The following is a 22,046-nucleotide window of genomic DNA, read 5'->3' as shown; positions in this document are numbered from 1 at the left end:
CTTGCCTTGCCTTCTTCATTAGTTTTTTTCAGTCTTTCCCAGATTTGTTTTCTCAAATAATAATATTTAATATACAGGCTTTCCTCCATCCCCCTCCACTCCTCTTTTTCTTACAACTTTCCTGTTGAGGATCTGAGGCTATTTGACTTGAATAACTTCCCTTATTCTGGGTTTTACTGATTGCACCTTTGCTATAGTTCAACATGTTCTTCTGTCTCTGTCCTCTGTATTTCCTTCAAATTGGCACCTGGATCCAGAGAATTGATGAGATTCAGTTATGATCCCTTTGGCAAGTCTAGATGATGGTTGGCATATGTTGTTTCATCAGACTGTACATAGCTTTGTTTATGCCATTAACAAGGATTGATGCTAAATGCCTAGATCTAGTAATTTACTAGGGATCTTAAAATGTTAAAATTCTAATTTATTATTTGTTATGAACTGAATGTTTGTGCCTCCCTCCCAATTCCTATGTTGAAGTCCTACTCCTCAAAGTGATGGTATTAGAAAGTAGAGCCTTTGGAAGGTAATTAGGATTAGATGAGGTCCTAAGGGTGGAACCTTCCTGAATAAGATTAATGCCCTTACTCTCTGCTCTTTCCACCATTTGAGGATACAAAGGGAAGTGGACTCTGCAACCTGCAAGGGTCTTCACCCAAACCCAACCAGACTGACAAACCTGATTGCAAACTCCCAGTCTCCAGAACTATGAGAAATGTGGGCAGCCCGGGTGGCTCAGCAGTTTAGCACCTGCCTTCAGCCCAGGATGTGATCCTGGAGTTCTGGGATCGAGTCCCACATCGAGTTCCCTGCATGGAGCCTGCTTCTCCCTCTGCCTGTGTCTCTGCCTCTCTCTGTGTCTCTCATGAATAAATAAATAAAATATTTAAAAAAAAACTGTGAGAAATAAGTGTTGTTTAACCCACTCAGTCTAAGGTAACTTATTATGGAAGTCCAAATTGACCAAGATATTATTTATTTTTCTTTTTAGAATAGGAATTTTCCCTCATTTACTCTTTTATCTAGTGGTAAAAATATAAGGAAGAATAGGGAGCCTGGGTGGCTCAATCGTTTAAGGCATCTGATTTTTGGGTTTTGGCTCTGGTCGGATCTCAGGGTTGTGAGATGGGGCTCAGCATGGGGCTGCGCACTCAGTGTAAAATCTGCTTGAGACTCTTTCTCCCTCTCTAAAATAAGATCTTAAAAAAATTAAATAGATAGATAGATAGATAGATAGATAGATAGATAGATAGATAAATTGTTGATTCTTTCCCTTTTACAGTTAATTGGTTTGCTATCATCCCCTGAAGGTAACCAATTAAATTGTTTATATGTATAATGGGGGCACCAGGGTGGCTCAGTAGGTTACGTGTCTGCCTTTGCCTCAAATCATGGCCCCTGGGTCCTGGGATTGAGCCCCACATGGGGCTCTCTGCTCAGCGGGGAGGCTGCTTCTCTCTCTCCCTTTGCCTGCCGCTCCCCATGCTTATGTGCTCTACTCTCTGTCAAATAAACTTTTTAAAAAAAATCTTTGTATGTGTAATGATATATTTGGATATTCAAGGGGGTTCACATTTGATGGGGTTCAGTCTATTGCAATTATTATTATTATTGAAGTTCAAATTGTCCTATCTGTAGTCATTGGGAAACTCTTCAAATTTGTTCCTTTGCTATCTGGAATAGCAAGAAGTTCAAGGATTATATTGTATATTTTCTGCCTTAAATCTGGAATCCAGGCAGCCCAGGTGGCTCAGCAGTTTAGTGTCACCTTTGGCCCAGGGCATGATCCTGGAGGCCCAGGATCGAGTCCCACATCGAGCTCCCTGCATGGTGCCTGCTTCTCCCTCTGCCTATGTTTCTGCCTCTGTCTCTCTCTCTCTCTCTCTCTCTCATGAATAAATAAATAAAATCTTAAAAAAAAAATCTGGAATCAGCCATTTCTCCAAGAAGCCCTGATTTCTTTGAGAGAGAAGGGTATTTCAAAAAGACTATTTGGACACTAGGGATGCTCACAATTACTGGGTCAACCATTGTTTCTACAATTTATTTAATACTTTTTTTTAAAAGATTTTATTTATTCATGAGAGACACAGAGAGAGGCAGAGACATAGGTAGAGGGAGAAGCAGGCTCCCTGCAAGGAGCCTGATGTGGGACTTGATTCCAAACCCCAGGATCATGCCCTGAGCCAAAGGAAGATCAACTGCTGAGCTACCCAAGCATCCCAACTTCTTTAATACTTATTCAATGCCAGGCATTGCTCTAAGCTTTTCACAAATACTAATTTGCTTTTTCTAAATAACAAACCTACTACTATGCCCATTTTACAGATGAGGAAGTAAAGGTATAGTGTGTGTGTGTGTGTATATATATATATATATATATATATATATATATATATATAAAACCCTGACCTACAGACCTACTGAGACATCCCCATCCTGGGAGGCCAAAAACAAAAAGAAAAACGTCCACACATCAAAAGGAAAAAAAAAAACCCACTCTGATTCAAGATTATACAGCATAATCTTTATAGGCATTTCAATGATTAAATTTTGAAGAATTATATGAAATGATAAATGCTACAGAACTGAGTTCTCTTACAAAAGTTTAAACCAATCAGTTTCATTACAATTATGACCAAGTAGCCGAAAACAAAAAAAAAAAAGATAAACCCATAAGAGATTAATCACCAAAGCCTCAGGAATAAACACATGAGCAAGCATGAAGTTTAATGTGACACAAGTTGTGTATTCAGCCAAAAGGAGTATTTTCTTTTTAATTATTCAACATTTTGCCCTGAGAAAACTCAGGGCCATTATCATGTGAATGATCTGATCCATCCTCCTCTTCCAAAGCTATAATATCTGGAATTTCATCAGTCTCAGATGTCAAGTCTATGGCAGTGAAGTCAAATACCTGAAAAAGAAGAATCTTGGATATTAAAACAAACACTAATTTAGTGCGCTGTCAGGTCCAGGACTCATGGAAACATGAATACATATGAATGAACCTTACTTTCCCCATAGACATGCCTTCTAGCCTTATACCCACAATTCACTTATATTATAAAAGTACTGAGGAAATTTCTCTTTAAAAGGAAACAATTAGGGGCACCTGTGTGGCTCAATCAGCTAAGTGTCTGCTTTCATCTCAGGTCATGATCCCAGGGTCCTGGGATTGAGTCCCAAATCCGGGGGCACCTGCATCTCCTATTCCCACTGCCCCTCCCCCTGCTGTATTCTCTCCCCCACTTGGTCTCTCAAATACATAAATAAAATATTTTCAAAAAATGAAAAAAATGGGCAGCCCAGGTGGCTCAGTGGTTTAGTGCCACCTTTGGCCCAGGGTGTGGTCCTGGAGACCTGGGATCGAGTCCCACGTCGGGCTCCCTGCATGGAGCCTGCTTCTCCCTCTGCCTCTCTCTCTCTCTGTGTGTGTCTCACAGAACTTACAGAGTGAAAGTTTTTTTTTCTGAAAAATACAAAATATAAAGCCTTTCTTGTTATTCATCTATTAATCTACTATCTCTCTTTTTAAAAGATTTTATTTATTTATTCAGAGAGACACACAGAGAGAGGCAGAGACATAGGCAGAGGGAGAAGAGGCTCCCTGAGAAGAGACTGATGTGGGACTTGATCCCAGGACCCCAGGATCACTACCTGAGCCAAAGGCAGAGGTGCTCAACCACTGAGCCACCCAGGCATCCCTAATCTACTATTCTCTTAAAAACAGTAATGCTCCCCTTCCCATAAATCTGACTTACAAATATAAACCCTTTGAGAAATGCCTAAGAACTCAGAAAGGAAAAGGTCTTTTAATAGTTGAAATAACCATCACAAAGTTCTAGTACATCTCTGCACTGGAAAGGCTTTTAGGGATAAGAAGTTCTATTAACTCTTACTTTACATGCAATTTTAATAAGCTAAGTGATGTTTCTTGGCCAATAGCAGATTAGAAGCAGAAAAGTAGTAAGGTATAAAAAAGCTAGCTAATCATCTAACAGGGACAAAGCCACTAACAACAAAAATCCATCAAAACACAGATAGATGGGGAGGAAGAAAAGAGGAGTCTTTGTCTAATAGGTATAGTTTATGCTTGGGATGATAAAGTTCTAGAAACAGAAAGTGGTAATGATGGCACAACATGCTGAATATACCTAAGGCCATTGAATCTGTGCACTTAAGAATGGCTAAAGTGGATGGCAAGAATGGCTGAAGTATGGATCGCTTGGGTTCTTCAGTCAGTTAAGCTTGATTTTAGCTCAGGTCATGATCTTAGCTCAGGTCATGATCTCAGGGTCCTGGGATCAAGCCTCGAATTGGGCTCTCTGCTCAGTGAAATGTTTGTTTCAGGACACCCCACCGCCACCCACTCTCCACTCTCTCTGCCCAAAATAAACAAATCTTTCTTTTTAATGGCTAAAATGGTAAATTTGATGTTGTGTATATTTTACAATTAAGAAATAGTAAAAACAAACCAAGAGGAAAAACAGACAAGAAGAGGGAATCTTGTTTATCATATTTTTTCCTAAGAACTCAGGTGCTCAGAGAACTGCCTGGTCTGAGGCATGAACTTCTACTGTTTGTTGTTGAAGCTCTCAGTTTGGGCAGAGCTAACTGCTTTCTAGCTATTTATGAATGCTCACTTTGCAAAGATTAGATTCAACCTGATACCCACAAAAGCCAGCAATGCTTATACAAATTCATTCAGAACATCAACCAGGCAAGCAACTATTGCAGTGTTAGCTTTATTCATTAAAGATACATCTTATTTAGCTCTCTCTTCTGAACTATCTCTACTAATTGGATGTTTCAACATCCAATATCACTTTGTTTTTAACAACTATAAAATAGAACAAGAAGCTACATGCCCTTTGACATCAGTAGACATCAAACTAAACCCCCACCATACTACCTATTTTTTCAACCTGTTTCCTCAACTTTCATGTGAGGAAAAGACCTAATTGATTTGGTTACAGGTGAAGAATGAAGGTTAGAATGAGCCTAACTTGTAAAAGGTGCTCAACAGTAGCTTTTATTTTCTTTAGTTCCCTAAAGGCCAAGACACACACACACACACACACACACACACACACACACACACACACAACCTCCAAAGTCACCTATAGGTTAGGTAACTATTGGTCTAAAGCAGAATTCTTTGCAGAAGGTTGATGATCCCACACTCAAAATTTTAGGAGAAAAATTTAGGAGAAAAATTTTCAATGCAATCATCAAAAATGCCTCTAGTACCTGAGATGCTTTAGAAGAGCCACATGAATAATTCCCCTTTCATATATCCAGAAAGATCCAGAGTGTCTCATTCCCATTAAATTCTTGGCTATCTGCAAAACCCACTTGGGGGCTGTGAATAAAATAGAGGGTGGGGAGGGACACCTGGGTGGCTCAGGGGTTGAGCCTCTGCCTTCAGCCCAGGGCATGATCCTGGAGTTCCGGGATGAAGTCCCACATCAGGTCCCTGCACGGAGCCTGCTTCTCCCTCTGCCTATGTCTCTACTTCTCTATCTCTTGGTATCTCTCATGAATAAACAATTAAATCTTAAAAAAAAAAAATAGGTGGGGCAACGAAGAGGTAGTCACAGTCCATCGGGTTTCCACGGTGAGTTTAATGTAAAATGTTGTGGTTGTACCTGACCATCTACACAAGGTTTTTACAAATGTGGCACAAGATAAATCACTTCACACATCTATAGAATAAGTCCCTTTTTCGTTGACATGAACAAGTGTAGCCTGGACCATTGATGGAGTGTAAGAAGTCTCTTGCAGAGAATGCCCCTCAGGGATAGAGGCCAATTATGAAATTAATGAGATAACCATAGTCCCTCCCTGAAAGGACAGGAAACCAGATACACATTCTTCTCAAGAAAACCAAGTGACCATGCTAGGATTTCTGTGACCCTATGTACCTTTTGCAGGTTGCTTACCATATGACCTCAGGGGGCATCTATCATATCACAGACTTCATATTTTTTTATATTTTTCATATTTACTATATGATTCTCATATTTACTATAACAACTTTCGAGAAGGTGGTGCTACACATATTGAGGATACGTGCCATTTTCTAATTTGCCTAAAGATGGCTGCTGGTGGCCTGGGCCCTGTATAGGTGAGACTATTACAGAAATAAAAACATGGGGGCATCTGGGTGGCTCAGTTAAGCATCTGACTTGATTTCAGCTCAGGTCATGATCTCAGGGTAATGGGATTGAGCCCTGGGTCAGCTCAGTCTGTTAGAAATTCTCTCTCTCCTCCTCCCTCTGCTCCTCCCCACTGTGCTCTCTTTCTCTCAAAATAAATAAATCTTGAAAAAAAATAAAAATATCTCTGGGAATTTAACTTGTGTCTGTCTTCAGCTCAGGTCATGATCCTGGAGTCCCAGGATTGAGTTCTGCATTGGGCTCCCTGCTGATCAGGGAGTCTGCTTCTTCCCCTCCTTTTGCTCCTCCCCCCTGCTCATGCTCTCAAGCTCACTCTCTCTCTAATAAAGAAAATCTTTTTTAGGAACCTAAACTTTGAGGGATGCCTGGGTGGCTCGGCAGTTGAGCGTCTGCCTTCGATCAGGGCGTGATCCTGGGATCTGGGATGAAGTCCCACATCAGGCTTCCTGCAAGGGGCCTGCTTCTCCCTCTGCCTATGTCTCTGCCTCTCTGTGTCTGTCATGAATAAATAGATAAATCTTAAACAAAACAACCCCTGAAAGTTGTTTGTATAAAAATAATTTGATAAATAGGGCTATGAAAGGGTCTTACAAGAGGTAATGATTAGATCTAACACCAATAAGGAAAACCCTGTTCAGGGTTGGATTTAGAAGCATCTCACCATCCATAACAGATTGCATATGTAGCTTGTTGAAGTGCTTGTAGGCTAGAGAGCTGGGAGCATCTTGGTTCTGCTTCACTTGAATAGTTTGATACAGTACTATCCCCTGGTACATATCCCCTTCCCTGCTGTGGAAACACCCTCTCACACCCTGATGCTTTATCCATAGCTAACAAGTCTGTGGAAATGACTAGAACTCTCAGAGTAAGAAGCAGGGTGCCAGTGATCCCACCAAAATTAAAGCGATTCTTGGTATCCCTGGCACAACATTCAACTAGTCACTGTTAGCTCCTATGTATTCAATTCATTTGAGCAGGAAAATCAAGAGTAGATCTTAGGACACTTAATGGAACCCACACTAAGAGTCTTATTTGAAGAAAAGAGACTACAGGTAACCTTAGTCCTATTTTTGTCTCTGATTAGAATAATTTGTTTCTTGTTTCCTTTGGTTCTCTAAGAATACTCAGTGGATCACCTGAAGTAGAATCACTAGGGATGATGCTTTTATTTTTCAGGGATGCTTTTAGGTTGGTTTGTGTTTGTGTTTGTTTTTAAAGGATGCTTTTATAAAGTGCAGATGCCTGGTACTACCACCAATCCTAACAAACAGATTCACTGGATGTGAAACCCAGGAATCTGCATTTTATCAATCTTCACAGTTGATGATCCCTGGCATAGACAGAGAAGGCAGGAGATATGTTATTCGTGCAGAGAGTTCACTAGAGCTATTTTATACAAGAAGTTGGTCTGGGGACACCTGGGTAGCTCAGTGGTGGAGGTCTGCCTTTTTGGCTCAGGGCGTGATCCGGGGATCTGGGATCGAGTCCCACATTGGGCCCCTTGAGAGGAACCTGCTTCTTTCTGCCTGTCTCTGCCTCTGGCTCTCATGAATAAATAAATCTAAAAAAAAAAAAAAAAGTCAGTCTGATAGATATCAGCGACCTTAGTTAAGTTTTCCTGTGCTCTAGCCTGTGTGGAGTAGACAAAACAAAAGGACAAAGGACAAATGTTTGACTCACACTATTCAACATCTACTTACTCTAATGCTAAGTTTCCACTTAACTGGTTGGCTAGAATAAAAGCCAGATAACAGCTGTTGGTGAAGGTGTGGAGAAATCAGAATCCCCATACCTTGCTGGTGGGCAGGCAAGATGGTGCAGCCACTTTCGAAAGTTTGGCAGTTCCACAAACAATTAGACGCAGTGGCTATATGACCCACTCACAGTTCCACTCCCATGTATATACCCAAGAGAAATGAAAACATTGGTAACTATTTCTCCATCATTATCTACATAAAAGTACCATTTAATCTATTCTTGACCTTTGTAAAGTGTCAGTTAACAATGCTGTCCATTACTTTCCTCACTTAAGTTCTAGAAGGCATTAGAACTTTTCCTTCCCCTCACAGGAATTATCACCTAAATTAGCTTTTTTTGCTTTGACCAATAAAACTGAAAACCCAAATTGTTGCCCTGCCATTCCTTTTAACAGGGTAGTTTTTTGTTTTGTTTTTTAAGATTTTATTTATTTGAGAGAAAGCAAGAGCAGGGTGGGGGGTTGGGGGGGAGGGGCAGGAGAGAGGGGCAAAGGGAGAAAGATTTTCCACTGAGCAGGGAGTCAGGTGCCCTGCCATTCCTATACTGCCTTATGCTTAAATGTAATATTTCATAGCTTAATTTTGTAATAAAGGTAGAGAATTTTTAAATTAGCAGCCTGGGGCCAGAGTAAAGAATGAAGTGTTCTAAACCAGGATATCATTTGAATATTCAACAAGCTTCCCCTAAGACTATAAGCATCTCTTGAGGAAAGTTTCTGGTCTTTCCATTCTCATCAGGGAACACTTCATGTCTTATACCATTAGAAACTTAAATACTGGGACGCCTGGGTGGCTTAGCGGTTAAGCATCTGCCTTCAGCTCAGGGTGTGATCCTGGAGTCCTGGGATTGAGTCCCACCATCAGGTTCCCTGCATGGAGCCTGCGTCTCCTCCCTCTGCCTAGGTCTCTTGTGAATAAATAAAATCTTAAAAAAACAAACAAACAAAAAAAAAAACAAAAAAAAAAACCAGGGATCCCTGGGTGGCTCAGTGGTTTAGCACCTGCCTTCAGCCCAGGGCGTGATCCTGGAGACCCTGGATCGAGTCCCACATCAGGCTCCCTGCATGAGCCTGCTTCTCCCTCTGCCTGTGTCTCTGCTTCTATCTCTCATGAATAAATAAATAAAATCTTAAAAAAAAAAAAAAAAACTCAAATACTGAATTAAATCATTTTTTAATGCAACTACATATCCAGAATAATGTAGCTACCTACATATCTCACAAGATCATCATCCACGCAGACCTCAGTGCTAGGTCACCTCCTGGAGCTGGCCACAGTCCAAAGTCCATGAAAACCCAGGGAGATCAGACTGGCCAGGGACCCTCCTTTCCATACCCCATTTCCTCTCCGAGGCATTATTTAGACTTCATTTCTTCATTCTTTAGACTCATTTCTTAAAGATTTATGCACAAATATCTACCCTGCTCTGTATTCCTTCCTCCCTCACCAGCCACCTCCATGAACTAAATGGTATTCTAAAAGAGAGCTCAGGGGGCCCTGGGTGGCTCAGTTATTTAAGCATCTGCCTTTGGCTCCGTCATAATCTCAGGGTCCTGGGATTGAGCCTTCTATGCAGCTCCTTCCTGGGTGGGGATCCTGCTTCTCCCCTCCCTGCTCCATATTCTCACTCCGTATGCCAAATAAATAAAAATCTTTAAAAAATAAAAACAAAATAAAGAGGATAGTTTAGATCAAATTTGTTTTTCCTTTTTCAACTCATTAGATTTTCCATATCTATAATGCCTTATCAAAGTGGCTATATTTCCCTAATCATGGCCAGATATTACTACATACTTACATCTGAACTGGCAAGTTAAACATACTGTAGGTCACTACCCTACAGATGGGTGTCCCCATGCCTCTAGTGCAAAACAGAAAAAGACACCCCACCCTCAAATACTTCACTTCTATCTGTGAAAGCATCGCTAATTTTACATTGCAGGATAGAAAGCTAAGGCTAAGAGATTAATGTCTAGGACACCATATTCCTTTGATTTTTTTTACCCAGAACTAACCAGAATCTGTATTATTATTACATGCAAAGGAAAAAACATCTTTGAACAAACATGCCATGCCAGCCTTCATGCAGCCAAATGTTTAAAAACATTCCAAAGTTACTGTGCTTAGTCAACTTTTTTTTCTCACAAGAATTGTCCTCCTTGGGGAAGTCTGTTTAAACCAAAACTGCCAGTTTATGCAACAATAAAGCTGTAAGATGCAAGAACACAACTTTGGGACATGTTGACAATGGAAGGGAATGCACGTAGTCACAAACTTGAGACACAAGGACAGACAAAACCACAAGTACGCACAGCACATAGCAAAAAACGAGGGCTAGCGGTGTTCTTCTGGAAGCTAAGAGTAGTCTTCATATTGTCTTGCTCATGAAGAATCGCTTTGAGAATGGTCTCATTTTCATAAGCAATTCAGTTGGCACTATAACTTCTATGATGGGAAACAGAAGTTTGTTCAGGATAAGGTGGGTATATAATTTTCCAACCAATAAGAATAAACCACAAGATAGGAGGCTTGGGTCAAAGGGGCAGAATCATGTCCAAATTGAATTAAGTTTAAAAAAAAAAAAGTTTTAAGGGAAAGTGAAAAAGAGGCAGTTGCTCTAGAATGTGTTACTGGGAGCAGGCAGGCATGTGCTTCTGAGATGGAACCTGGCAGTCCACCTTCCCAGAAACCAGGTGCTCCTTGGCTTCAAGTATCTCAGTGAGTCCCTCCCTTTCAATTGAACTCACCTGTTACTGATTCCTGGCATTACAAGGGGGAAATTTTAGTTCTGTAACTTTGTAAACTTTGAGGTCTCACATCAAAGATGTATGTAGGTAAGCACGGCTTCCTTGTTCAGGGTAGAAAAGGGGAGACAATCTTAGACTCCAGTTCCGCCAAAGGACAGCCTTACTAACCTTTTAGCAGGAAGACAGAAGCATGTAGCTCTATTTCACAAGTCCTAAGTTATTTTTGAAATAGTGTGGCATCCTGCAGCTTTGTTATAAGGCAGTTCATGAGATTTCCTCCCCCCAGTTGAAGTCTGAATATCCTAGGGAGGATGTAAGCAGCCGTTCCCGCAGAGGGCCTAAAGTCTTTCTAAGTACTTTCACAGGCTCTTCTAAAAGGTATCTCAGCAACTAGTGTTAGTGACTTTTTGTCAAAGTGACAATACAGCAAGTCCAGTCCAGTTGAGAACGGATACCAACCAGTCTCAGTTCAGGGCTCACACTTTCAACAGCCCTTTAACAAGAAATGCCTGCTGCCTTTACATGAAACTGATGCCAAGAGTCACTCACTGGCTTCCTTTTTCAGTTTTGTTTCCTTTTCAGCAAGGCAGTCAGCCATGAGCAGCCTTCCACTGGCTTAAAAATCCCCTCTCAGAGGTTGAGTAAACAGGGAGACACAAAGGTAGTAACTGTCACCTTGTAAAAATTCCTGTATTCACATTAGCTTTATTTTGTTTAAAACCTCTTATCAGGGATCCCTGGGTGGCGCAGCAGTTTGGCGCCTGCCTTTGGCCCAGGGCGCGATCCTGGAGACCCAGGATCGAATCCCACATCGGGCTCCCGGTGCATGGAGCCTGCTTCTCCCTCTGCCTATGTCTCTGCCTCTCTCTCTCTCTCTGTGACTATCATAAATTAAAAAAATAAAATAAAATAAAACCTGTTATCAAACACTCCATTCTTAGCACTCACCTTCCAATGTTAGTACCCTGCCAAATTCCCCAGAGGGTCGACTGGAATTCATATATGTGTATTCATACCCCTGTCATGCAGGCCAAACAGCTCTATGAAAGCAACACACAAAAGCACATGGAACACACAAGCATAGACTTGATCTATTCTGCAGTGAATTTTATTGAATTCATAGGGCACATTCCTTCATGAAAAAAAAACAAAACCCCTAAAGTCACACAGGCATGCTTTGTGAAACAAACCAGTGAGATGAAGCCTGCTCAGACCAGACAGGAACAGATACCAGTTTACACCACAGCTCACATGAGGGTGTTTTTATTCAATACAAACAAACAGCAACAATGTTAACAGGATGAGGCCATAAATTCATTGAAACTTTCTGGGATTCCTGGCTAGGCTGACCAACCTATCACTCTTTTCTTACCAGCCAGGTAAACAAGAACTCATCTGCTAATGCCAAAAATTGTAAAGCTCTTAATCCAGTTAGAAATGACTACAACTGAGGATCTTTAGCTGCTTCCCCAATTCAGAGTTGCCTAGCAGGTTAATTTCAACATAACAAAAGTATCATGTGGCCTGCTGCACCAAGAACAGCTTTAATGTGTTCTGTCCTCAGGCTGCTGGACCTCCTGACTGGTTGTGTCCTTCTGTGCACCTTGGTCCTGAGCATTCTGAGACTCGGTCAGCTGAGGATAAAAGGGACCTACCAGCCAGTTGAGAGGTGTGTTGTTAACAAGATAATCCATCACATCATCTAAAGACTCCTTCATTTTCTGCAGCTGCCCCTTGCTGGAAGTGAGGAGGCTGTCAGACACTTCCTTAAAGGAGGCAGCATTGCGGAACACTGAGTACATGTCACCAGCCATCACCCCCAAGTGACTGGCCTGATCTTGGATGTTCTGTGGTAACCCCTGGATATTGGACAGCAGGGTGTGGCACGTGGTCTGGAGCTGCTGAGTCAGGTTGCCAGCAATAGCCAGAGTACGTGACTCAATGAGCTAAAAACAAACAAGTTGAAAAATTAGCAATAGATCCAATAGTGCTATTTATGAATCAGTTCAATTACAGTAAACTGGTTATATGCCTAGCACATACATGGATTATTTGACTTTTAAAAATCCTGAGAACCCTGAATAGAGCAGTATTATTCACTTTTCAGGGATACTCGTACTAACTTCTGGAACCCAAAGAACCACCTCATAGGACCACAGCATGCTAGTGTTCTGTCTGGAACATTAGTGCCCTTTCACCTAGTTTATTCACCCGGTAGATTGCAGCTTAGCATCAAGCTCTTCCCGGAAGCCATCTGACTCAACCATCCTCACTCAAAGGCTGAGTTAGGTTCCTTTCTTATGTATTCTCATGGCACCTCTGTTTATGCTGTCCAAAAGCACTGTAGCAGTAAAAATGCTTATATTCCCCAATAGTCCTGTCTATACCCAGTAAGAGCGTAAGGCCATGTTTCTCATTTAGTAGTACTGTTATGGCCAACACATGTGTCTGTAGGTTAAGTTACTGCATGTTTTCCTTTTCTGTCACTTGACCTATGTACACAGCATTTTTCAAACTTTTGATAAAGAAGAGTATTCTAAGGAACAATGGGAAAATGGAAAGTGAAAATTTGGTAAGAACATCTTCAGAAACTGTAGTGGAAGACTCTGTCCCCAGTGTCTTACCTCAGCACAGTGGGATTCATCTGTATCATCATAGCCAATGCTTCTTTTCCACTCCACCCAGGAGAGGTAGAACTTATCCTGAGCACCTTGAATTTTCTGGTTGGCACTATGCACATTCTTTCTGGCAAATTCAATCTGGAGCACATTGAAATAACACAAAGGAACAAACTTGTCAGGTATTTATGTTAGCTGGTTCTCAGATATAGACTATCAATCAGACAATATAAAAAACAAGAATTTCCATGAGAGTTTAAGGAGAGACCCCTGCTATCATTGTTAATTATTGTTTTTTTTTTAAACTTTTTTTTTTAATTTTCTTTTTTTTTTATTTACGATAGTCATAGAGAGAGAGAGAGAGAGAGAGAGAGAGAGAGAGAGAGGCAGAGACACAGGCAAAGGGAGAAGCAGGCTCCATGCACTGGGAGCCCGACGTGGGATTCGATCGCGGGTCTCCAGGATCGCGCCCTGGGCCAAAGCAGGCGCCAAACCGCTGCGCCACCCAGGGATCCCCTAATTATTGGTTTTTGTAAATCAAACAAGTAATTGTAGCTCTTCGCTGCCTCTATTTAACTATTAAACCACTGCCTCCAAATTTACCTCCAGTTTAGCATAGGTAACTCAAACTTAATATGTACATACATAAAAGATAAAACTACAAAAGGAAAAAGAATTAAAACATCCTCTTTCCCTGTTGCCAGCTATCTTTTTCCCCTTTCAAGAAACCAGATTCTAATGGCAATACACTACATACTGTTCTGTAATTTGGCAACTTTCAGTGGCTACACAATAGTCTTTTATGATGTAGCAATTTAGTTTCCTACTAGGTGATATAGGAAACATTTCCAAAAATAAAACCACTTAAGGGATAGAGGTGTTTGTAGCTTGCTCAGAATAGTCCCTGTATCCCCCAGAAGTGCATAAGTGCAAGCATGCTGTCTTCCCTACCTCATTACTCACAGCGTCAAGCTTTGCCAATGTGATAGGCCAAGAGAAGCCTCTGTAATTGGGTCCCTCACAGTAAGATTAACATTGCTTCATAGAATTCAGCTACTTATACTTGCTTTTCTGCGAGTTGTCTGTACTCTGCCCATTTTCTATTGGGTTTTTCATTAAGATTAAAATTATTGGATTTTGGGCAGCCCAGGTGGCTCAGCGGTTTAGCGCCGCCTTCAGCCCAGGGCCTGATTCTGGAGACCCCGGATCGAGTACCAAGCAGGCTCCCTGTCTGGAACCTGCTTCTCCCTCTGCCTGTGTCTCTGCCTCTCTCTTTCTCGCTCTCACGAATAAATAGATCTTAAAAAAAAAAAAAAAAAATTATTGGATTTCATGACATTTACTCTCATCCCTTGACATAAATGAACTCACTTTACCTACCTTGATTATTTTTTTTAAGATTTTTTATTTATTTGTTCACGACAGACACACAGAAAGAGGCAGAGACACAGGCAGAAGGGAGAAGCAGGCTCCCTGTAGGGAGCCGGATGCGGGACGCAATCCCCAGATCCCAGGGTCACACCGTGAGCCAAAGGCAAACATTCAACCACTGAGGCACCCAGGCGTCCCACTTTAGCTACCTTTAAATGAAGTTTCACTTACCAGATTAACAGTGGAATGGAGCTGAGAAATGGTCTCTTGGCCTTTTTGCTTGGCTTCTTTAACCCTGCTGAGAGCCTGTTGGTAGGCACGTGAGCGGAGCTTGGTAGACAGGGAGCCCAGTCTAATGTAATAACTTGGTTTCTGAACTGTATCAAACCCTTCAACTTTTTTTGCTTCTTTTTCTGAAATTAGGGGGGAAAAAAGAGGGGGGGTACAAAAAACATAAGAGATCACAGCTAAAAGTGATGAAGCCTGGCCTCTAACCTGGATCTCACTCAGTCCATTCTACCCACTACCAAGCAATTATTCTCTCATTTTCCCAACACAGCTCCTGCCTGCTGCTGGGCTTGACCACCCAAAATATACATATTACTGCATCTGACATTGGTGTGATAAAGGTTGCACCACTTGATTGTGGTGAGTTGGGCAACTCTTAACTCAGAATCAAACAGGTGACTTTTATGATATATGATGTAAATTCAGTGAAGCAGGGATCCCTGGGTGGCGCAGCGGTTTGGCGCCTGCCTTTGGCCCAGGGCGCGATCCTGGAGACCCGGGATCGAATCCCACATCGGGCTCCCGGGTGCATGGAGCCTGCTTCTCCCTCTGCCTGTGTCTCTGCCTCTCTCTCTTTCTCTCTCTGTGACTATCATAAATAAATAAAAATTAAAAAAAAAAAAATTCAGTGAAGCAGTTTTAAAAGACTGCTTTTAAGATATAAACCATTAGTTCAAGACAAAACTCAAATTACCTAGTTCTTTCTCAGTGAGAGGGAGGTACTGGTCCACCAGCAACTCTGATTTGGTGAGTGCATTTTCTACTCTGCTGCTCACCAGCTGCATCATCCGACTTTCCAAGACTGTGTTAATGCTGCCATTGACCATAGACTTAGTCTTCTCCACGCTGCCAGTCATCGCTCCTTTGGTCTTGTCCATCACCCCACTGATGGTGCTTGCCATGGAGTCCTTGGCCCCAGTCACAGTAGTGGTCACAGCATCTTTTGCCCCAGTCATAGCACCTCTGGCATTGGCAACAACCTACAAATCAAAAAACAAATTGCTTGGCTTAGCAGAAGCAGAGGCATAAATATTCAGTAAGGCAGCCCACTGAAGTGCTAATGAAGAAATCTGGCCTTTTCACTCTCTTTAGGTCTTTAGGTCTTAGGCAACTTGCTAAGTGTTATTAGAGGACCCAGCAATCCTCTAGGTTTTAATAATCCTCTAAGAGTCAATAAGCCTCAATCTCCTTATCAGGTATATCTGCCCTATCTGCCATCACTTAAAGGTTGTTGGAAGAGCAAAGGAGGTAAAATGATACAAAATCTGTTAAGGGATTTAAAAAAAAAAAAACTAGATGAATGTGTAATAAGGCACAAAGAGTACTGTAGAGAAGAATGGTATTTTCCACATTGATGTGCTTATAGTGAGAGCAGCTCACACATGCCTATGAGCGGAGACAAATATACCATGCCCACCTGGCCCTATGCACACAGCCCCAGAAGGCCAACACAGGGGCAGAGATGTCATTCTCCATTCTACTGGATGTGCTCGCAGACACTGAACGAGAAAAAGGTCTAAACACCACGTCTGCACTTATCTAATACTATGTGGGAATCAGTTATTTGTGAGAGCGTTTATCACCTACAGAGGCAAAAATCACAAACCAACAAAGATCAAACTAACAGCATTGTAGTCCAAAGGTGGCTAGTTCATCTCTGCTTTAGATGTAACCTGACAATAATTCAGGAAAGGAGTGGCCTTTCAAAAATACATCCAGGAGGAGAGAATATTTCCTGTTTAGGATATGCACAGTCGGTGCTAAACAGACAGAACATGAAGACATAGGCGGTAGCAAGCCTTAGCACTCCTGCCCGAGCTCACCTGGTTTGTTGGCTGATTCAGAATAGGCAGTTTCTCCTCAATCCTGTCTAGCCCCTTACAAGCATAGGTATTGGCAACCGCAACTAGAAGAATGACAAACGGAGAAAATGTTAAGTGTACATAAGAATTAATATATAGTATTATACCTTGAACTTTAGGCTTTATTACAAAATCTAGCAAGAATGCTGATCTTCATTTATTATACAATGCACCGCCTAGTGTTTCTAGCTCAGCAGCAGGTTGCTGACAATGGTCTTCTACTGACAGGGAAATAAGGGGGTGGAAGGGAAAGCAGGCAGAGGCAGTGACCTGCCAGGTAGGAAGCTGGCTAAGAAGCTTCTTCCTCATCAACTGACACCTAGGGTTAATGCCAAGAGAAGCCAAGCTTCACCTGAACTCTCATTCCAGGAGTGAAGTAACTGAAAACTCTCAGAATTATTTCCACTCCAGTTAATCCCCACCTACACTTAATCCAGTAAATGGCAGCGTATTTTGGCTTATCACCAGGAAACTATGCTAACAGCACTCCATATCTGCCCAACAAAGCCCAGATTTTAGTCTAAGCTTTCCTTCCAATGGTGACCTACCCAAGCACTAATAAATTTATCTGGGAAAGAGCAGAGCTGGAAAAACAGTTTTTAAAGGTTCCTTATAGTCCTAAAAGTCCATGATCTAACCATTTAGAGGAATGATTTAAACCTTTACTCAAAGGTGGTTAATAACACAAAGAAATGGGACCCTTCAAAAGCTGCTGGTGGGAATGCAAAACGGTGCAGCTGCTTTGCAGTCTGGCAGTTCCTCTAAAGCTTAGTTATTAGAGGACCCAGCAATCCTCTAGGTTTTTACCCAGGACAACTGAGAACCTATGTCCACACAAAAACTTGTACACAGGGGATCCCTGGGTGGCTCAGTGGTTTAGCACCTGCCTTCAGCCCAGGGCGTGGTCCTGGGGTCCCGGGATTGAGTCCCGCATCAGGCTCCCCACATGGAGCCTGCTTCTCCTTCTGCCTGTGTCTCTGCCTCTCCTCTCTCATGAATAAATAAAATCTTAAAAAAAAAAAAAAAAAACTGTACACAAATGTTCACAGTAGCATTCGTTATCCATCATCCTCCAAAATGGAAGCAACTCAAATGTCCATCATTTGATGAATGAATAAAGTATTATCTATCCACACAATAGAGTAGGATTCCAGAATAAAAAGGAATGAAGTACTGATGTGACACTACAATATGAATAAACCTTGAACACATTACACTAAGTGAAAGAAGCCAGTCATGAAGAGACATTCTTCATGGTTCCATTTATATTAAATGTCCAAGAGAGAAATCTATAAAAACAGAAGAGATTAATAGTTGCCTAAGAGGGTTGGAAGGAATGGGGAAGAGATTGCCAATGGATATAAGGTTTCTTCCTTTTGCGGGGGGGGGGGGGGGGGTATGGTTCCTTTTTTTTTTTTTTTTCATTCATTCATTCATTCAGAGAGAGGGCCAGAGACAAAGGCAGAGGGAGAAGCAGGCTCCATGCAGGGAGCCCAACGTGGGACTCGATCCCGAGTCTCCAGGATCACACCCCATTCTGCAGGCGGCACCAAACCGCTGCACTACCGGGGCTGCCCGGTTCTTCCTTTTTTTAACTGTAGCAACAAAATACATAAGATATACCTTACCTTCTTTTTTTTTTTTTTTTTAAAAAAAAGATTCATTTTATTTGGGATCCCTGGATGGCTCAATGGTTTAGTGCCTGCCTTCGGCCCAGAACGTGATCCTGCATCAGGTTTCCTGCGTGGAGCCTGCTTCTCCACCTCTCTGTCTCTCTCATGATTCATTTGATTTATTCATGAGAGAGAGAGAGAGGCAGACATAGGCAGAGGGAGAAGCAGGCTCCCCACAGGGAACCTGATGTGGGACTCCATCCCAGATCCTGAGATGACGCCCTGAGCCACTCAGGTGTCCCTACACCTTACCTTTTTAAATGCATAATTCAGTGGCATGAAGTTCATTCACAAAGATGTGCAATTATCATATTATTTCCAGTAATCCCAAAACAGGAATTGGTATGAGGTTCCTTTCTCAGGTGATGACAAGGTTTTAAAATCAATTGTAGAGATACTTACACAACTCTGTGAAGAAACTGAAAACCACTTAAGTGAGTGGACTACCTGGTGTTAATTACATCTCAGCACTGTTACTTTTGAAAATAGTTCATGAAGTCCTTATTTCAGTTCACCCACTCACTCCCCTTGTGATCTCAGCTGTCACCACAGAGGCATCTCTGGGGGAACGTTTAAACTCTACAGAACATCTACTGTTAGGAGGCAGACCTTCTAGGACAATGAGGGCCATGTGGCAGTTTCTAAGTCAAGGCAGCATATGGCTCAGGAATGATTAAGGATTCCCTGACATTGCCTCTATGTACCAGGGGCATAAGGCTGGCATCCACATATTCTAGACAGTTCCTGGCTCACCCCTACCCAATCCCTTGGGCTGCATCTCAAGGAAGAAACCAGAACTCACTTTGTGGCTCTAGCTTCTGGATGATGGGCAGAGCACTCATCACAGCCACGGAAGTGAGGGTCTTCACACCCTTCTCTGCCATCTCGCACACAGACTTCAAGTACGGATACTGATCCTTTGTACTGATATAAGCCGCAGAAACAAGGTCGTATGTGGAGCTCACCAAGGGCAGGTTGGCAACCCGAGTCACCACACTCTGCAATCAAGCAGAAGAAAATGTTAACTCCTTCAAAACACACGGTGGAAGGAAAGAAATCAAGACCATGAAATAATAAAATAAAATAAATAAGATAAAATATAAATAAAATAAAATATAAATAAAATAAATAAAAAAAATAAATAAAATAAAAAATAAATTAAATAAATAAAACAAAATAAATAAAATAAAAAAATAAAAAATTAAAAAAATTAAAAAAATTAAAAAAATAAAATAAATAAAATAAAATTCATACCGGTTGTGGATCAACTGCAACAGATGCCATTTTTCTTCTTGGAGAAAGAGATCTGTGGAAGAGAAACTTATTTCAGGATGCCAGAAGGCTCTCTCAGATTCATTCCCCATCCAAGTAAATGTGAATTTCAAGAAAAGAAAAATTCAAGATGAGGTTAAGCATAGTCTTCTGCACTTCTCTCCACCCTCCCCCATACCTTCTCAGGCTCAGCTTTTCAGCCGAGTTTTCAGGCAAACTCGTTCTGAGGCGGCCTTTCAGAAATAATGGGTAAAGTTCCAACAGAAAAGAGGGTCTGTGGGGGGAAAAGCAAAGAGACTGTGTTATCCAGATATTTGTATTTGTCCACCGGGATGATAGAAGTGCTTTTAGTAGAGAAACATCCGTTCACAAAAAAACATCGGAACCAAGTTAAAATCCCTGTTAAAAACTAAAAGAGCCGGGGTGCCTGAGCATGAGAGAGTTGGAAGTTCAAGCCCTATGTTGGGTGTACAAATTACGCAAAAATTAAATCTTTAAAAAACGAGACATTTCCGGGACGCCCGGGTGGCTCGGCGGTAGAGCGTCTGCCTTCCGCTCGGGGCGTGACCCGGGTCTGGGGTTCGACTCCCACCCTCGGGCCCCCTATGAGGCGCCTGCTCTCCCTCTTTAAGTCCCTGCCCCTCTCTCTGGGTCTCTCACGAATATATAATCTTTTTTAAAAAAAAGAAATTTCAAGTCAAATACATTTTTAACAATCAGAACTCTCAAGGGGAAGCACTTTGGGGGGATTTATTCCTTGGGAGGAATCGAGGACTCCAGGAGGCTTTTTTTTTTTTTTAATATTTTACTTATTTATTCATGAGACGAGAGAGAGACGGGGGGGGGGGGGGCAGGCGGAGACACAGGCAGAGGGAGAAGCAGGCTCCACGCAGGGAGCCCCACGTGGGACTCGATCCCGAGACTCCAGGATCACGCCGCGGGCTGAAGGCGGCGCTAAACCGCTGCGCCACCCGGGGATCCCTCCAGGCTCTGAAACGTAAACGCAGCGGCCCCCACGACCTAGCGCGCACAGCAGGCGGCCTGGCTGCTGCGCCGCGGGGCCCAGAAGGAAGAACCCGCACCGCACCGTCCGCTCGCGGCCCGCTCCCTCCGGCCGGGGACTCCACCCCCTCTCCCCCCGCCGCCCGGGGTCCCGGCGCCACCGGCCGGGAGGACGGGCCCCCCGCAGGCGCAGGTCGGGCGCAGCCCCCACCGCCCGCCTGTGGCTGGGAACCGCGCAACAAAATTCCGCCCGGAGCCGACCTGCTGGCGCATTTCCTCTTCAGGAACGTACTTTCGGGACAAATGGATACTGTTACCCCGCCAGCGAGCCTGAAGCTACGCCCGCGCTGAAGCTGCCGGCGGAAGAGACCCCACAGCCACAGCCACAGCCACAGCAAAGGTGGCACGCGCAGGCCCAGGAGCCCGCCCCCCCCGGCCCCGGCCCCGCCCCGAGGCGGCGAGGGAGCGAGGGAGCGAGGCTCCGGGACCCCCGCCCCCGCCCCGCGGCGCGGCGCACCCGGCCGGCCCGCCCAGCCCCGAGGCGGCGCGCACCCACCTGCCGTCCGCGGCGCCGAAGCTAAGGCCCCGAGAGTCCCGCGCGGCGCCTGGGGAGCCGGACCCGCGACCCGGCTATATAGCCCTCCCGCCCCGCCCCGCCCCGCCCCCGCACCACGTGACCGCCCCGGGACGCGGAGCAGCCCCAGGCCCCGCCCCCGGGCCGCTCTCCCGCGGAGGAGGGCGGGCTGCACGGTAAGGGCGGGGGGGCGGGGGGTGCCGCGAGCCGGGGTTTGCAAAAGGCGGCGGCAGAGTTGCGCGCACGACTGAGCAGTGACCTGTTGATTCCCGTCAGTCCTCGGAGGAGAACTGCCTGTAAAAAAGGGAAACCAGGGCTTTTCGACCTATTTTTTTTTTTTTTTTTTTTTAGCAAGGAAATCATTTCTAAAGTTTTGTGAAATTCTAACCCGATGACGGACCCGTAGAATGATTTTATTGCTCCCTTGTCTTAAAAGTCATCCAGATGTAGTTCGCATTTCGAGCAAGCTGAGTCGCGTGGCCTCAAAAAGTGCCTTGGAATGCGGTCCTTTGGCCCCCCTTTTTTTTTCCTCAGGGACACTTAAACCCAAACCTTTCCAGGATGGTAGCTGTCTAGGCTTATTATGCAAGATGGCCTTTTTTTTTTTTTTTTGAATTTTAGGTTATGCTTTTTAGAAGCGAGGGAGTTAGGAAGTTAAATCGCCAACATGTGAGCCCGTTTTCTCGCTGTTAAAATACAA

The 22,046-nt window shown here is 43.3% G+C and overlaps 1 protein-coding gene across 3 annotated transcripts; it reads right to left on the bottom strand.

Moving 5' to 3' along the window:
* Positions 1-2,505: 2,505 nt before the first annotated feature.
* PLIN2 (perilipin 2) lies at positions 2,506-21,552 on the bottom strand. 3 transcript variants are annotated; one of them, XM_055301838.1, is made up of 10 exons: positions 21,329-21,552; positions 19,949-20,044; positions 19,753-19,804; positions 19,301-19,496; positions 16,787-16,869; positions 15,658-15,943; positions 14,907-15,088; positions 13,311-13,445; positions 12,342-12,632; positions 2,506-2,917 (listed from the first exon to the last, which is right to left on the bottom strand). In XM_055301838.1, exons 3-10 carry the CDS (start codon positions 19,780-19,782, stop codon positions 2,777-2,779), a joined length of 1,344 nt encoding a protein of 447 aa, XP_055157813.1. In that variant the 5' UTR covers positions 19,783-19,804; positions 19,949-20,044; positions 21,329-21,552; the 3' UTR covers positions 2,506-2,776. The 3 variants fall into 3 exon arrangements, with proteins under 3 accessions (XP_055157813.1, XP_055157814.1, XP_055157815.1); XM_055301839.1 differs by lacking the exon at positions 19,949-20,044 and having other exon boundaries at positions 21,329-21,383; XM_055301840.1 differs by lacking the exon at positions 2,506-2,917 and having other exon boundaries at positions 11,777-12,632; positions 21,329-21,543.
* Positions 21,553-22,046: the final 494 nt, after the last annotated feature.

Source organism: Nyctereutes procyonoides, unplaced genomic scaffold (genome assembly GCF_905146905.1).
Source record: "Nyctereutes procyonoides isolate TBG_1078 unplaced genomic scaffold, NYPRO_anot_genome, whole genome shotgun sequence".
In the NCBI taxonomy this organism is placed as follows: Eukaryota; Metazoa; Chordata; class Mammalia; order Carnivora; family Canidae; genus Nyctereutes; species Nyctereutes procyonoides.
The sequence above is the reverse complement of the archived record's forward strand: the minus strand, read 5'-3'. Positions and strand labels throughout refer to the sequence as shown.